The sequence below is a fragment of the Mucor velutinosus genome (genome assembly GCF_035048745.1).
Source record: "Mucor velutinosus strain NIH1002 chromosome Unknown tig00001555, whole genome shotgun sequence".
Classification (NCBI taxonomy): domain Eukaryota; kingdom Fungi; phylum Mucoromycota; class Mucoromycetes; order Mucorales; family Mucoraceae; genus Mucor; species Mucor velutinosus.
This window is the reverse complement of record NW_027041902.1, coordinates 152,958-168,189: the sequence shown is the minus strand read 5'-3', so window position 1 is coordinate 168,189 and position 15,232 is coordinate 152,958. Positions and strand designations below refer to the sequence as shown.

General features: G+C 43.3%; 7 protein-coding genes across 7 annotated transcripts; 2 read left to right on the top strand and 5 right to left on the bottom strand.

Annotated features, from left to right (window-relative positions):
• Positions 1-635: 635 nt before the first annotated feature.
• On the top strand, positions 636-1,813 carry ATC70_008027 (uncharacterized protein; the record flags this gene model as incomplete). The annotated part of the gene is made up of 3 exons (XM_064827282.1): positions 636-1,020; positions 1,082-1,229; positions 1,285-1,813. 3 exons carry the CDS (start codon positions 636-638, stop codon positions 1,811-1,813), a joined length of 1,062 nt encoding a protein of 353 aa, XP_064687180.1.
• Positions 1,814-2,007: 194 nt separating this feature from the next.
• Positions 2,008-2,699, top strand: ATC70_008026 (uncharacterized protein; the record flags this gene model as incomplete). Its single annotated transcript, XM_064827281.1, has 2 exons — positions 2,008-2,192; positions 2,288-2,699. The coding sequence occupies 2 exons, from the start codon at positions 2,008-2,010 to the stop codon at positions 2,697-2,699; spliced, it is 597 nt and encodes a 198-aa protein (XP_064687179.1).
• A 53-nt stretch (positions 2,700-2,752) lies between these two features.
• On the bottom strand, positions 2,753-3,442 carry KIN2_6 (Serine/threonine-protein kinase; the record flags this gene model as incomplete). The annotated part of the gene is made up of 1 exon (XM_064827280.1): positions 2,753-3,442. The coding sequence occupies one exon, from the start codon at positions 3,440-3,442 to the stop codon at positions 2,753-2,755; it is 690 nt and encodes a 229-aa protein (XP_064687178.1).
• Positions 3,443-3,608: 166 nt separating this feature from the next.
• VPS53 (Vacuolar protein sorting-associated protein 53) lies at positions 3,609-5,227 on the bottom strand (the record flags this gene model as incomplete). The annotated part of the gene is made up of 2 exons (XM_064827279.1): positions 3,609-4,103; positions 4,160-5,227. The coding sequence occupies 2 exons, from the start codon at positions 5,225-5,227 to the stop codon at positions 3,609-3,611; spliced, it is 1,563 nt and encodes a 520-aa protein (XP_064687177.1).
• A 477-nt stretch (positions 5,228-5,704) lies between these two features.
• On the bottom strand, positions 5,705-10,047 carry POX1_1 (fatty-acyl coenzyme A oxidase; the record flags this gene model as incomplete). The annotated part of the gene is made up of 3 exons (XM_064827278.1): positions 5,705-6,859; positions 6,910-8,226; positions 8,281-10,047. The coding sequence occupies 3 exons, from the start codon at positions 10,045-10,047 to the stop codon at positions 5,705-5,707; spliced, it is 4,239 nt and encodes a 1,412-aa protein (XP_064687176.1).
• Positions 10,048-10,407: 360 nt separating this feature from the next.
• Positions 10,408-11,935, bottom strand: ATC70_008022 (uncharacterized protein; the record flags this gene model as incomplete). The annotated part of the gene is made up of 3 exons (XM_064827277.1): positions 10,408-11,529; positions 11,599-11,799; positions 11,870-11,935. The coding sequence occupies 3 exons, from the start codon at positions 11,933-11,935 to the stop codon at positions 10,408-10,410; spliced, it is 1,389 nt and encodes a 462-aa protein (XP_064687175.1).
• A 543-nt stretch (positions 11,936-12,478) lies between these two features.
• Positions 12,479-14,108, bottom strand: ATC70_008021 (uncharacterized protein; the record flags this gene model as incomplete). Its single annotated transcript, XM_064827276.1, has 3 exons — positions 12,479-12,676; positions 12,734-13,908; positions 13,970-14,108. 3 exons carry the CDS (start codon positions 14,106-14,108, stop codon positions 12,479-12,481), a joined length of 1,512 nt encoding a protein of 503 aa, XP_064687174.1.
• Positions 14,109-15,232: the final 1,124 nt, after the last annotated feature.

Sequence of the window (15,232 nt, the reverse complement as noted above, 5' to 3'; positions counted from 1 at the left end):
GCATTTTGATGATATTGCGGCAGAGTTATACAGGCGTAACTCTGTGAAATTTCGGTATATTTCAGACACATCACATTACATTTGATCTGATTTTATTTCTTGTATTTGCTTCTCAAATGTTGGTCAGATTGAGCGATACGCTCACAAAATATAAACACAGATCGCATAATTCAAATGCTAGGAAAGAGCATAGTGTTAAAAGCGTTTGGTGAGTATCTTTACAGAATACCAAACCCTTGATTTCTTTCGTGCTTTCAAGCTTATCTGATGGCATCCAATGCTTCATGCTACTGGTTTGAATCTCAATGAAAGTTAGGACAAGCAAAAATACTATAGTGTCCTTTCTGAGCCCATTGGAGGTTGGTCAGTGTATCTACCTATCATCCCAAGAAGGCATTTAGGTAGATCGACGGTTTTGACGATGCTCTGGAACCATCAAACACCAATCAATGATAAAGAAGTTCATTGAATCGCCGTCTCTCTCAGAGAATGTCTCCTCCTTTCCTATACAATCAAATGAAAATCTTTTTTATCTCTCTCTTCTACCCCTTTTTTCATATTCTTTCATCCTTTTTTTTTTGTGAATTAGTTGCTTTGTCAACAAAGCCACATCAACATTTGGGATCAAGGGTAACATGGCAACTACCATCAACATTGAAAAGTCCGATGATCTACTCGTCAAAATTGAAAATCTCTCCAATTTAGCCAAGGCATCATGCTATAAAAGCAAAGGCAAGACACTTAGAGACTACATTGACAACTTGCTGGATGTATTGGATGATTTGATTCGGCTTTCTGCTGATCGGTTCATGAGCTTGGGTGATATCGATCATGATGACATTGAGGAAGACGAGTATGAACAGTACATTGTTCACCCCAATGATATCATTCGAGCCAAGGGATACTCCAGTGCCATCTTGTTGAAGCTGATCTCTGCAGAAATCTTGTTTGAAGATGACAAGGACGAGGAAAGGATGGAAAGAGCCTCTCGATTGCTGGCACACATGTCTGGTAGAGGAGGTACATTATTGAATTGTATAAAATTTTCTGCTATCAGATCTTAACCAATCATGTGGATCAGCTGCAGGCTCAATTACTCGCACGTGGCACATTCCGTACCTGAACTCTAACGGTGTTCGACAAGAACTCCTTGTGCCTCTTCATGAGCCATGTTATGTAGGTAATGACCTTGGGTTCAAGACATGGGGAGCAGCACCAATGATGGCCAAGTAAATAGCAACACTATTTGTAACCAAATCAGATGCTGAATGTACATTGCTATAGGAAATTGCTGCAACAAAATATCATACCCAACCTTCCAGATTGCCGTGTGCTTGAATTAGGCACAGGCACAGGCATGGTAGGCTTGATATGTGATCACTTGGGCGCCAGTGAGATTCATGTGACAGATTATCATCCCCGTGTACTTGAAAACGTGGCGTATAATGTTCAATTGAACAAATCTCGAGCCCAAGTATCCAAACTCGACTTTATCCAAGTTGCCAAAGACGAAGCTAGTGAATGGCATAATCAACAGTTTGACATTGTCATTGCCAGCGATTTGCTGTACGAGATGGAACATGCCGAGTACCTTCCGATTGCTGTTGAGAAGCTGATGAAGAACGATTTCTATTTCATGATTCCATTGCGAGAGACACATTGGGAGGAAGTGCACCACTTTGAAGCCAAGATGAAGTCTTTAGGGCTGTCGATCAGACGAATGCAAGACAGTGAGAGAGAGGAGGAAGAGGGGCTGGTACAGTTTAGATATTATGAGTACACCCGTGGTGCAATATCAAATGTATCACAATAGCAACAACGTCATTCGAAATCCTATATAAATAATAAAATACCAATTTCTTTCTCTCTCACTCTCTTTTTTTTTCTTTTTTTCTCACTCTTTATTATCATTACTCCTTACTGTATATCGCACAGACAGACGCAGGTACTGTTTTATTTATTGTTTATGGATTGGATTTGACTGATTCTGTGTCTGTAGCTGGAAACATGAATTATGATACAACGCCAACACCTACCTACAAACAAATGGCCAACAATCCAAAAGACATGTACTATAGCAACAACAATAATACAAACAACAGCACAGGGGCAGACGCTTTCAATGCCAATGCCAGGCCCAATATGACTTCTCCATCCATAGAGCACATTGATGAGGAATTGCAACAGAGACAGTAAGTAATATTCATGCATTTCAATCAGAACGCAAAGAAACACACGTGATAAATAGGAGAAAACAAGTAACAATTTATATCATCCCTCCATCTAGTATGCAACAGCTGTTTGATAAAAAGAGAAGAAGACGAGAATCACATAATGCCGTCGAGCGTAGAAGAAGAGACAATATCAATGAGCGTATATTTGAGTTATCTACGCTGTTACCCGAGAGAGATGCAAGCAAAAACAACAAGGGCACAATACTACGCAAATCAGTGGATCACATCAGACTGCTACATGATAAAGTCAATCAGTATCAGCAACGAGTGCAAGAGCTTGAAAGCATGTTGGACATGTATAGAATGCGATGGGGGGATTTGCCTAGCAATAGTACCAACAACACAACCACCACCACCACCACCACCACCGCCAACAACAACAACAACAACTTGAATCTGAGCAATATACCATCCTCTTACTACCAACAACAACAACAGCAACAGCAACAGCACAGGGATGCATAATAGCCTTCCGTCTTGTTTCTTACGTTACCTTTTTTCTTTACTACCCACTACTACTATTTTATGTATGGATTACCCTCCTCATTGCTCTGAATATACTTAATAATTCCTTCCACATCATGATGAAAATCTTTTGCTGCCACCCAGTCAGACATAAAACGAGGTATTAAACCACCTGCTGATGAACGCTGAATACAGATCCATTCGACTTGCTTGTCTCCTTGTTCATTTTCTATTTCAGAGACCAGTTCCCAGGCTTCATAAGCACCACGAACATAGCCCTGTTTGACTGGATTGTAGGCAACAGGCTGGCTTGTTACCATGAAGGATCGAGCATCGGTTTCTCGAGTAGCCACTAGCTCTACAAATTCTCGATTGGCGCTTGGTACGGGTGTTTTAAAACCGAGCCAAAACAGGTCTGCTCCATCATGTACATGTTGCAATAAAACGGCATCTGTCAGTTGTTTTACATATTTGGTCTCGTTTACACTGTGGTTGAGATACAGCAAGGAACGTAATTGATCATATGTGACCTGATCTGCACCATGTATACTGGAGCGTTGAATGTAAGCATGGCCTTGATGGCCCTTGTTTTTACGAGTTGTGATTTCTCCGTGCGTGTGAATGACGGGCCATTGCTTTGACTCCTTGACCAAGTCGAGTACCTGCTCGAATGACCTGTTAATGATGCGGTTTGTCTTGTCTGTATCCTGTAAATCTTGCACCGTAATAGTAGGCTTTATCATGCTATCTAGAATTGAAAAGAATGGGAAAGAGAAAGAGAGAGATTGGATTGAGATAGCGCATGACACAAAAGCCAAAATGCAGGAGATCCTTCACGCATTTTTCATAGTGTAGAGTTTGAAATATATCGCCTCCTTGCTAGTCTTTATTGATATTCATGTATTTAAATTAATTCAAATGGTCATCCCAAAGTGACATTGAGTGAGGTTGATGTTGCTGTTGTTGGTATTGTTGGTAGAAATGTGGGTCAAGTGAGCTCTCTTGTCGATGATGGCGTGAAAACCTCGGTGGAGGCTGCTGAGCCATCGGTAAAGATGGAATGGTATTGGAATCATCGCTGCTGCTATTGTTACCGCTACTACTTCTATGGCTGCCTAAACACATGGAACTATGCAACGAGGGTCTGTATTGCTGTTGAGAAGCACTGACAAAGGAGCTCATGAGAGACATGGATCTGGATGTCGTAGTGGTTGTAGCAGTGTTTCTGTTGGAGGTGGATTGAAATAGTTGCATGGCTGATAACGTATAGTTATCTGTATCAATGTCTATGGATGTCCTCTTGTCGTTTTGTTGTCGATTGGAAAAGGGGTTGTAGCTGGAAGTCTGCTTGCTGAAATCACTGCTATCACTACGTTTCATATGAGGATACAATGTGGTAGGCGTCTATAGATATGCAACATGAGCAACACATCCACACACATCTAGATCAATGGACTTACATCAGCAACACTGGCATCCATTCTCAAAGGTGAGGAGGCATACCCAGCAGCATGGCACGATTTACCAGGATTCGTGATTACTGTCAACGTTTCATTTATGCCCTGCTGATGCATGGTGACGCTACTGCGATGATAGTCTGTACTGTTGCTGTAGAATACGTTATCACCGCACACACTTTCACTCATATCACTGACACTGCTGTTGGTGGCAGCTTGAGGTTGCTCGTTTTTATATGATTGACACAAGGCTGCTGAGCTCGTATCGAACTGTAGGTTCTTTTCTGGATCTGGATGTTGGTCGTTCATATAGAAAAAGGGAGAAATCCTTCTGTTATTGCTTGTCTTCCTGTGCTTGCGTTTCTTGATCAGAATGCATGCTGCCAAGAAACTAAACAAACCCAACACGCCTACCACAATGCCTGCTATTTGAGCTACTGTTATTTTAGCAGCGTTTGCTTCTTGAGATGATGCTGATGAACTGCTACTACACACGTTACTCGTTGTTGCTGTACTGCCTGGTATACAGGTGGGTGTCGATAGAACGGTATTAACACCAGATGTTCTAGTGATAACAACAAGAGTAGGAGAAAGAGAGGCAATTGATGTTTCGGTCAGTGTCAATGTTGGATTCGATGCCATGCTCTGCTGTGTATCTGTTTTACGCTGGCTATCTGGTGGATCATTGCTATTGTTATAAGGAGCAGGTGCTTCGGTGTATGTCTGAGTGTCCTGTGTAGTCCGTGTGGCTTCAAGCGTCATGGGAGCTTCTGCTGTCGTATGCACTTGGATGGTTGGGTCAATTTGATCTTCCGTAGTTGCAGTAGCAGTTGCCTCTATGTCTGTGGCTGTGGTTAGGGGTGGCTCTGATGTTGCCTCTGCTGTTGTTGTAGATTTGGACACTGGCGTCTCTGTCATTGTCTGTACTTGAGAGGCATTGGAATAGCTGGCTTCGTCCGTTGCATCAGACGATGAGCTCATGTCTGCTGTATCGTTTTGTGTAGTAGTAGTAGTAGTAGTAGTAGTAGTAGTAGTAGTAGTAGTAGTAGTCATTGGCATGGAGGAAGACATGGCGTGCAAAATAAAGAGGAAACAAGAGAAAGAGAAAAGCCTGTTTTTACTCACAATGACACTAAGCAATACCATCTTATTTTAGTGCTGATTTGCAGCAACACAATCAATATGGAGCGATTGTTATGCTAGTATAATTTTGTGCATTAAAGGCATTGTCAGTACCTTTGATTTATGAATTCGTGCAACAGCGTCAATCCTTAACCAGATGTTACACATTCCAATACTCTTTGTTCTGCTTGTCTTAATGTGCCTTAGACTGGCTATACTTATATAGCTTGTATCACATTAATCGTCCGCAAATCATTCCAACGTATGCGTTTCATAGAAATAGTATATTTATTGAATAGTAATAAGCAGATAGTACATAATAAAAGGGAACGTCAAAGGCAAAAGAAAGAAAGAAAGAAATGGGCATAGATATTAGATATAAAGGAGTGTAATTGTATGTATACAAGCGTCAGATTCACCGCAGGGCTAATCTCTCTCATCCGGTGGTAAATAGAGCCCACGTTGAAGTCGCTGAGCAATTTGCTCCTCATTCCAGATAGACTCACGACAGTTGTTGGAAGAAGAGGCTCCAGAGTTGCGATGATGGACCAGGTAGTGAGGATCAATCATCATGCCTTGTTCAAAATCATCCACATAGCCAAAATCACTAATGAACCCAGGATCATCTATGCCAGCATAGCTTGTATTATCCAATGCCATCATGGACTGCTGTCCCTGTTGCTGTTGTTGTTGTTGTTGTTGTTGTGAATGGTGTTGAAGAGAATAGGGATTGAAATTACCACTGGTAGACAATGATTCAGCATAGTCAGAGCCATGATATTTATAATAAGGATCGCTGTATTCCAAGGCCGGTGTCACGGGAGATTGCACCATCATGTTGCCATCGTAGGAATGAGGTTTACCCAGCATATGAGGTTCTTCGTGAATGTTGTTACTGGGGCTTCTGTACATTCTAGTGTCATTGTAGTTGCCATGCGCGGTAAATGGAGTGGGGGATACCATGCCGCTGTTGAGCGAGTAATCAGAGCCAAACACGGATCTTCTACTGTTTCCTTGATAGGTGTTTCTACTAGCACTTCTTGACAACGATCCATACACGCTGCTATTGGTACTACTGGTGGTGCTTGCATTACTGCTGCTTGCATTTCTTGCCCGAGACACAACGCCTACAGCGCTCAAATTGGTGCCACTCATCCCACTCGGAGATCGGGCGCCTTGCAGACGCACTTGCGCAATGGCGAGTTCTTGAGCAGCTGTCTGAGCTTGCATCTGGAACTCCATATTACGGTAGTTTTGCTCCTCGACTTCTCTCATGTTCTTGCGCACGGCCACCATCAGAGCATGGATCACGCTTTCAAAGTTTTGCAGAGCCATCTCGCATTTCTTTCGTTCCTGAGCAATCATTTCCAATTCATGCTTCTTGGACTTTTTCTTGTCGCTTGCCGTGGTATGGATCAAAAAGAATTGGGCTTCGTTTTCAGAGATGATGAGTTCTTCAATGCGGAATACCAGGTAGCTCAATTGAGAACGCAAATCTTTGCGAGGAATGGGAATGTTGATGACCTGTGTGGCGCTTTCTTCAATGACTTTGGTTAAGCTTCTGTAGCCGTCAATGGAAATCTAGCAAGGCAGTGAGTATGGATTGAAGTCGCACACGCATAAAAACTTACATTGTTGTCCTCGAGAATAATGGATTGCAGGCGCTTGTTTGTCTTGAGCACACGAGCGAGGGCAAAGGCACCGGCATCTTCAATGTACAGGTTGGAAATGTCCAGATACTGAAGCGACGCGTTGTGGCGGAGACCAGGCAGAGCTTGCACAATGGCATTGCAGATCAACGATCTTGGCTGGAAAGCCGACAGGGGCGAACGGGCGACCTTGTTGTGGTCAAAGTTGAGCTCCAGTTCAGTCAGACACGTATTGCGCTCAAACAAAGAGGTAAGCATGCGGACAGTGTCCTCTGATATCTCATCCGTGTCGCGCATAGTGATATCAGAGAGGTTAAGATGAGTGATGGTCTGGTTGTCTCTGAGGCAGTCGATGAATTCACGCAGCGTAGAGTCATCCCATTCAATGCGGGCAAACGAGATGGACTTGGGGCCTTCTCCTTGCAGTATAGCAGAGTGTAGCTTGGGCAGATGCATGACCTCCTTCATGATGGGATTCTGTGCCAAGTTCAGATGCATGGATCGATTGCCAGACTGGCTGATGCTCACCAAAATGTCGTACACATTCTTGCCGTTCAGGTTACAATCAGCTAGGTGCAGCGACTCGATGCAGTTGAAAGAGGGTGTCTGGATCCACTTGCAGAGTCGAGCAACGATATCACTGTTCATCTTTGACCCGCCTAAATCCAGTTCTCGCAGACGACTGGATTCCAGCAAAAATGTGTAGTTGGCACCGAGTAGATTGTGTCCTCTCATGCGTAGGATTTCTAGTCGCTTAAAGTGGATCACCATCTTTTCCACTAAAGCAGGATCAATGGCCATGCCGTTGCTCAGCTTGGAAGACAAATCTAAACTGATGATTTGATCCGGGTTCTTTTCAAACAGGGTACGAAGCACCATTTCAATCATGTCCTTCTCCAGGCCACAGTCGTTGAGATACAACTCCTTGATCGACTTTTTGTGCTCCTTGATGCCGTTCATCAGTTTGCTCAAATCAGCTTCAGTCAGCTTGTTCTTGCCGACGCTGATTCTGCTCAGCTGTGTTTTACCAGATCGCATCACGGTGCCAATGGTGGCAATAGCAGAGTGTCTTCGCATGGGGTCTTCCGCAGGCGATGACTTGCCAATGGAGCAGTCAGTGAGATCCAGTTTGCGCAACAGTTTGAGGCTTGTCAGAATGTTGTAAATCTCGTTGGAGAGCAGATTCTTGTCGTTGAGAGGATGGTTCTTTACAAATGTCCAGCCATGATTGGGTTGTGCAGTCCATGTCTCCAATTCGTCCAGAGGACAGTGAGCCAAGCAAACCTCCACAAAGATATTCTACCGGTAACATTAGTTATGGCATATACTAACTCGACAACTAAAGGGACTTACATTGGATTGAATTGTACGAAGAATGGCCAGCAGTTCGTACTTTTCATACTTTGGAGGTGTGCCGCCTACTTCATGAGGTGGCAGCAAAGTAAAGGACTTGGCTTTCAAAGGGCCCGTGATCGTGAAATTGAAGCGAGACTTGTTCATGTTCATAGCAGCCGTGTAGGCACGCAAAGTAGAGTTGAATCGATGCACTTGTTCATCGTCATGTCCCGTCATCTCATCCTCAGGGTCCAGTGGCACCACGTAAGGCACCACCTGCGCATACTTGATGTGATTTGGCATCTTGTCATACAGCGATGATGCCATTCCTGGGATAATTGATTCGATGGAGCGATACAGATACTGGATAATCTCCTCGCAAAACGTAGAGGCAAAGGCCAGTTGTCGGTTGCTCTTTCCCACCTGCTTGACATCAATCACCACTGTATCATCTGCATTGTCATAACGAATGGAGTGAATAGACAGCACACCAAACCGATCTCGCTCCACCGTCTTGAGATACTCGTCGTCCAGCACAGAAATAGGCAGAAAGTAAAAGCTGAACTTGCCAATCGCCATAATCACAGGCAAGAACACTTCTTTGGGCTGGTCTCCACCTGCAATCTTGTACCTCTTTTCTTTAAACACCACCTTGTACATCTTGACTTGATCCGAGTTACTGAACGTATCGCTCTGCTTGGCCATGCGATCCAGCACGGCGTATTTTTCTGTGCCTGATATGCTGTCAATGCGAGGATGGTGTACGCAGACAGCCTTTCGCAGTGTTTGAACCCATTGCCTGGCCTCTCGCTCGTTATCAGCTGTCAGTGTATGCGACAGGGCTTGTCCAGATTGCGGATGAAAGTATTCAATGCGAAACGTATACAGCGAGGTAGCTACCAGCTGCACAGCATAAACACTGGATAAATCAAGAAATACACGGTCTTTATCAATCATCTTGGAAGCAGCGCCTTGCGTGATACTGCTATTGCTGCTGATGCTGTGGCTGCTTTGCGTGCCTGAAAACTCGAAAAAGTTGATTTCGCTGCGTGCCTTTTGCGATGATTTGTACAAGAGCAGTTGGTTGTTGGTCAGTACGAAATGGCCCCGCTTGGATTTGCTGAGTATCTTCTTGTCTGGTTTGTATACAGCATCGCCTGCATAGAGCACTCGAAAGGACGTTTCTGATTCTAAAAGTGCTTTGTTGGCTTTGAGCTTCATTTCCTCTGTAGGTGGAAACATGGGATATGTCTTTGCAGGTGTTAATTGCTGCGGTTGTTGCTGCTGCTGCTGTGTAGGTGTAGGTGTTGGTGGCAGAGGAAGAGACAGAGGTTGCTCTCTGACTACGCTCATTGAGGAAGCGTTTGCCTTTGCTGATAAGGAAGGCCGCATCATGGCGATGGCTTCTTGTTGCTCTTCTTCAGTGGCATAGCTGTTTCTGAAATCAAAGCCCTGTGCATGTCTGGAGATGGGCGACGCGGTAGAGTGATTTGGATGATAGAAGCGAGTCGTAGGTGATGACAAGTAATCGGATGAATGAGAAGGCGTAGTTTGAGGCGGGGCTGCTGGTGGTAGAGGAGGGGAAGCGGGATACCTGCCATCATAGTCGCTTGTATTAGGGATGCGAGGCTGGTCGGCGTACATGCTGTAATTGTGGTGAGGTGTGGATCCTCTGGATGCTGAAGAAGAAGAAGAAGATAAGGAAGAGAGCGTTGAAATGGCTGAAATAGATTCTGATCTCGCTTTCATCATGTTGCTGCTATTGCTGATTGAGGCAGATCTCATGTTGTGTGGTGACAAAGATGGATAAGATGGAGATCTTGGTTGTAAATGCTGATTATTTATCATCTGTTAAAGAAAGAAAGAGAGAGAGAGAGAGAGAGAGAGAGAAAAGGCATATTATGCTCGTTATCAAGAAGAGAAAAAAAGAGAGATCTATTGTATACATCTTTGTTCTATTGCAAGCGCCAATGATATCAGTGACATGGCAGCACTTGTCTCTTCTGCGAGCTTACATTGCTAGCTTCCTACCGTTGTGGCACTGTCAGCCCAAAAGTGGGAAATCAAGACAGGAGCCAATGACATGGGCTTAATTAAACGCATGGCAAAGAGAAGCGTCTACACGTGGAAGTTTATTTAAGCTATTTAAATACGATTGAAATCTGGCATATTATCAACAGCACCAATACCAACAACAGCTGCATCACGCTGCAAGTAATCTTGAGCTACTCGTCGCACATCATCTACTGTAACCTTGGCCACTAATTCCTCGACTTCTTTTGGTGACATGCGGTCTCCTGAAGTTAGCAGCTGACGACCAATGTCCTCTGCAATAGGTGTGCTTCCATCTAAACTCAATAAGAGACCTGCTTTCAATTGTTGTTTAGCACGTTGAACTTCCTCATCCGTCACTGAGCTGGATAAACGACTCCACTCGTTCTTGGTGGATTTGAGCAGCTCGTCAATGCGGTCCTTGTTCTCTGTGATCAAATAGATGCCCCACAGCCCAGTGTCCTTGTACGACGTGTTGAATGACATGAACGAGTTGGCGAGTTGTTTGTTGTGGAGTACAGATGATAAGCGAGAATCCAGGTGGCCAGTGGCTCCCAAAGAGCGATCCCAGGATCCAATAATAGATTGCATGACAAGCAGAGGAAAGTAGTCGGGTGATGTCCAACTGGCTCCCTCCACAGCAACGGCAATGTGAGCAAGCTGAGCATTGGGATCTCTCACTCTAAAGTCGGCACCTGTAAATACTGCCTTCTTCATGGCACTTTTGCTGGTGGAAGCGTCTAATTTGTTGGGCAAGCGGCCAAAGTGAGTTTCGGCTAGTTGGACAAGAGCATCATGGTCAATGCCGCCGGAGCCAACCAAGATCATGCGCTCGCCAGTGTAGTTGGTTTTGATATAGTTGGAAAGATCGTCTCTTGTCAGTGATTGAATGTTTTCTTTAGGGCCCAAAATGGTCAATCCCAAAGGCTCGTCCTTGAAGGCGGCTGCGTGTAAGTGATCAAAAACGACTTCCTCCATCTGCTTTTCCACCTCTTCTTGTTCTCTAAGAATCACATCGCGCTCTCGCTCAATGGCTCCGGGATCCAGTGTTGAATGTTGAAGAATGTCGGACAAGATCTCTACTGCTTGAGGTACATCGTATTTGAATGCTTTGGCGTAGTAGACGGTCTGTTCGCGAGATGTGTATGCGTTCAAATGTCCTCCCATGTTTTCAATTTGCAGCTCTAAATCTCGTTGACTTCTGGATTTAGTGCCCTAAGAAAGAGGCTGTTAATTACAATGCCAATGTACTGTGTCCATGCTGCTTTTTTTTTTTTTCTTTACCTTGAATGCCATGTGCTCCAAGAAATGAGCAGCACCATTGTTCTTTTCGTTTTCAGCACGAGAACCTGCATCGATCCACACACCCACTGTAGCTGTTTGAGAAGCTGGATTCTCTTCGGTAGCGACAGTGAAGCCATTAGGTAGGATGGTCTTGCGCAATGTTGGAAGCAAGTTGGTTGCAGTAGCAAGATTACGACGATACTATAAATGGCAAAACATGTTACTTTATGTCTCGAGAATCTTGTAGCATTTGCAGTAGGGTTTGGCTTACCATCATGTTTCTGTTACTGCCCAACAAGGGCTTGGAGAGTTTGGAGAATAGGAATTTGGATGCCATTGATGTATAAAAGTAGCTGTAAAATAGGAAAGAGAAAAAGGAATTTTTTACAGGGCTGTCTGAACGAATTGTACTTTCTGTCTCCCCGCAAAAAACGAATCCTCCAAGAGGCTCGCCAATCACCTGCTGCTCTAGGCCGTATTACTAATCCTCAGGGATCCAATGCGAGTAGCTGATTTGAAGTGTAGCATGGATCAATCAGTCTAAATTTGAGTCAAAATTCAATCACGGATAGGAAAGGCACGGTCATTAGAAAGAACAAGATGCAGGACATGGCTGCAGATCACTTGGCGCTTTACATCTACGAGCGGTACAAGAACCACAGCCGCATAAGCATGTTGAAACATTGGATCAAGATGTCACCTATACAAAGATTTGAGGATTTATACAATGTCCCGGGTAAATCAAGCCCGTAGAGCAAGATCCAAGCCAACGCAATTATCAACAATCACCCTATACTATATCTGAGGCATCAGCATGTCAATTATTGATCTAGTGTGTGTAATATTTATTTATGACAAAGAGGGAAAAACGAAATGCAAATTATTTAGAGCTGGAGATAGCCAAATTGACCTTGGGAGGAACCTTGAAACCAAATGATTTGGCAACCTTTGTGAGATCAAGGCTATCGACATCGAAAATGTGTTTTAAATGATATGTGGCATAAGCTTGCAAGTAAGATCTAAACGCATCACGAGCAGATTGATTAAGATAGTAGTTCTTTTCGATCAATTTTTCAAGCTATTGTGTGGAGTGTGAGTTTTTCCAGTAATACCAGAATGATCAGATTAAACTTACCTGACTTTGTACGTTGGTAATTTTGTTGTTGGGGAATTGATATTCGTTCAAAGGCACCTTGGCTTCTTTCAAGAACTTCAAGAAACCAGTTTCACTTGGCAGTAAGAACAATAAACTCTTTCCCTTACCGCCAGCACGAGCAGTTCTTCCAACACGGTGAATGTAATCGCGAGTGTCATCTGGGGGGTCGTATTGAACAATCCAATCGACAGCGGGAATATCTAAGCCTCTGGCAGCAACATCTGTACACAGCAAAATACCACGTTCAGCTTGAGAGAATTCGAAAAAGGTAGATGTACGCTTTTGCTGCTTTTGACGACCGTGCAATTCCATTACTGGCACATCGATGTAATTCAAGAGTTCGGCATAGTATTTGACGGCATTGCAGTTGGAGAAGAAGACAATGACCTTCTTCTTTTGGTTTTTGCGAAGAAAGGTGAACAGCAGCAAGAATCGCTTATCAGCCTCGACAACAACAAAACCTTGTTCCAATCCATCTGCTGTTGAAGCTTCCTTCTTTTCATCGACGTTGATATAAAGAGGTCCAGCCTTGAGTGAGATACGAGCCAAATCAGATACTTTGGTGGTTTGTGTGGCAGAGAACAGCATACTTTGACGTTCCTTGGGCAAAATCTTTACAATCTGCTTCATCTCTTCCTCGAAACCAATATCCAAAATACGATCTGCTTCATCAATCACGAGTGTCTGCAAGTTCTTGTAGACAAATCCTTGAGAGTTTTGTAAATGATCCAAAAGTCGGCCAGGTGTAGCGACTAATAAATTGACGCCTTTGACCAATTTCTCGGTTTCTGCTTTTCTGTTGGCACCACCAATGACAAGGCCGTGCGTCAGTTGGTGATATTTACATAATTCCTCTGCCACACCGTAGATTTGGATAGCTAATTCACGAGTAGGAGAAACAATGATGACACCGGTACCGTTTCTAGGCTTAAAGTTCTTGCGAAGCAATAACTCGATGGCTGGAATCATAAAAGCAACTGTCTTACCAGATCCAGTCTTGGCAGCTCCCAAAACATCTCTGCCTTCCAAGAGGGGTGGAATGGTCTTGGCTTGCACTTCAGTCATACGAGTGAAGCCCATGTCTTTGATGGCCTTTTTGGTATTCTCGCTGCAATCGAGGCTCTCGAAATCGAAATTGATGACTTCTTCAGTAACTATTATCAAATGAAAAAAGGTAAATGAATTGAATCTTGAGGATAAGAGGCATGTATTTACCTTCAGCAGGTTTCTCCTCTTCGACCTTTTCTTCGACTGGCTTGGCCTCTCCCTTTTCAATTTCCTGCTTCTTTTTGTTGGCTCTTTTATCAGCGTGAGAGCGCTTACGCTTCTTATTTTCAACAGCTGTAGTAACCATTTAGTGATGTCAAATGTCGAGAAATGTCAATTACAAATTGAAAATCTTTGATTCAAGGAAAAAAAAAAAGGATGCAAAATTCTTGTGGCTTCGCAGACCAATGTCTGGGACCGGCTATGCTTCATCAATGCGACTTGAACAATCAGCCGAGATCTCATTGATGGATCTTCAATCGCTTCAATTACCTCAGCGTACCTTGTGCGAGCTTAATATCTACCAAGTACTAGCTACTCTCTACGCCTGATTGAGCTTTGGAATATACATTTATCATAAAATTGGGTCAGGGTGATGCTACATCTATCAAGTAAAGCAATCAATGTTGCCCTGCGGGCTCTCCACGGAGAAATTTCAAATCAACGGCAATAAAAATTGGTATATCAAGTAGATGTTAAACAAGTAAACAATAGTTGTATCAGAGTCAGGAATGGGAAGATATATCCCATCTGCGCCCTCTTTGCTTGTATATTGATATCAAACGAAAGCTATTATTGAGACGATGGGATAGAGGGTTCAAGCTTTATGCAGCATTTGTAAACCACATTCCTAGTTCGTATGGCATTCTCTAGTAATAGAATTGCCATACCATTTGCTAATGCTGTTCCTGAGATGGCTTGTTTAAGATCTACAACGACTCTTTTGAGAAATTATCATTGCAAAAGACGCCATTATAGGGAAAAAATGTAATGAGAGTACAATGATCTTGTAGCAGGGAAGACAGATGTACTAGTAATGCAGGTTGATGTTACTATTTGTAGGTCCTTAACCTTGAGCAATACTTACTATATAATGTTTGTAAATATTAATGGGCAAGTAGTATTAGGATTAAATAGCGAATTTATTGTAATAAAAGTATAGAAAGAAGTAATGACAGATATTTTCACTAACGTTTAATACCTGTCAAAAGGAAGGCTATTTATATACTATACTAATGTTTCAATCATGTGGATTGAAACATATGTAATGCGAATCATTACAAAAAAAAACTCTCAACAAAAGCAAAAGAAAGCATTTAGGTTAAGTCATATCCCTTTCAAGTCTATGATCCCCATTTAATCAGCATCGCAATCATCATTGTCATGAACAGAAAGACATTTGGGTCAGTCAGCTGCAAGCCGCCGCCGAAA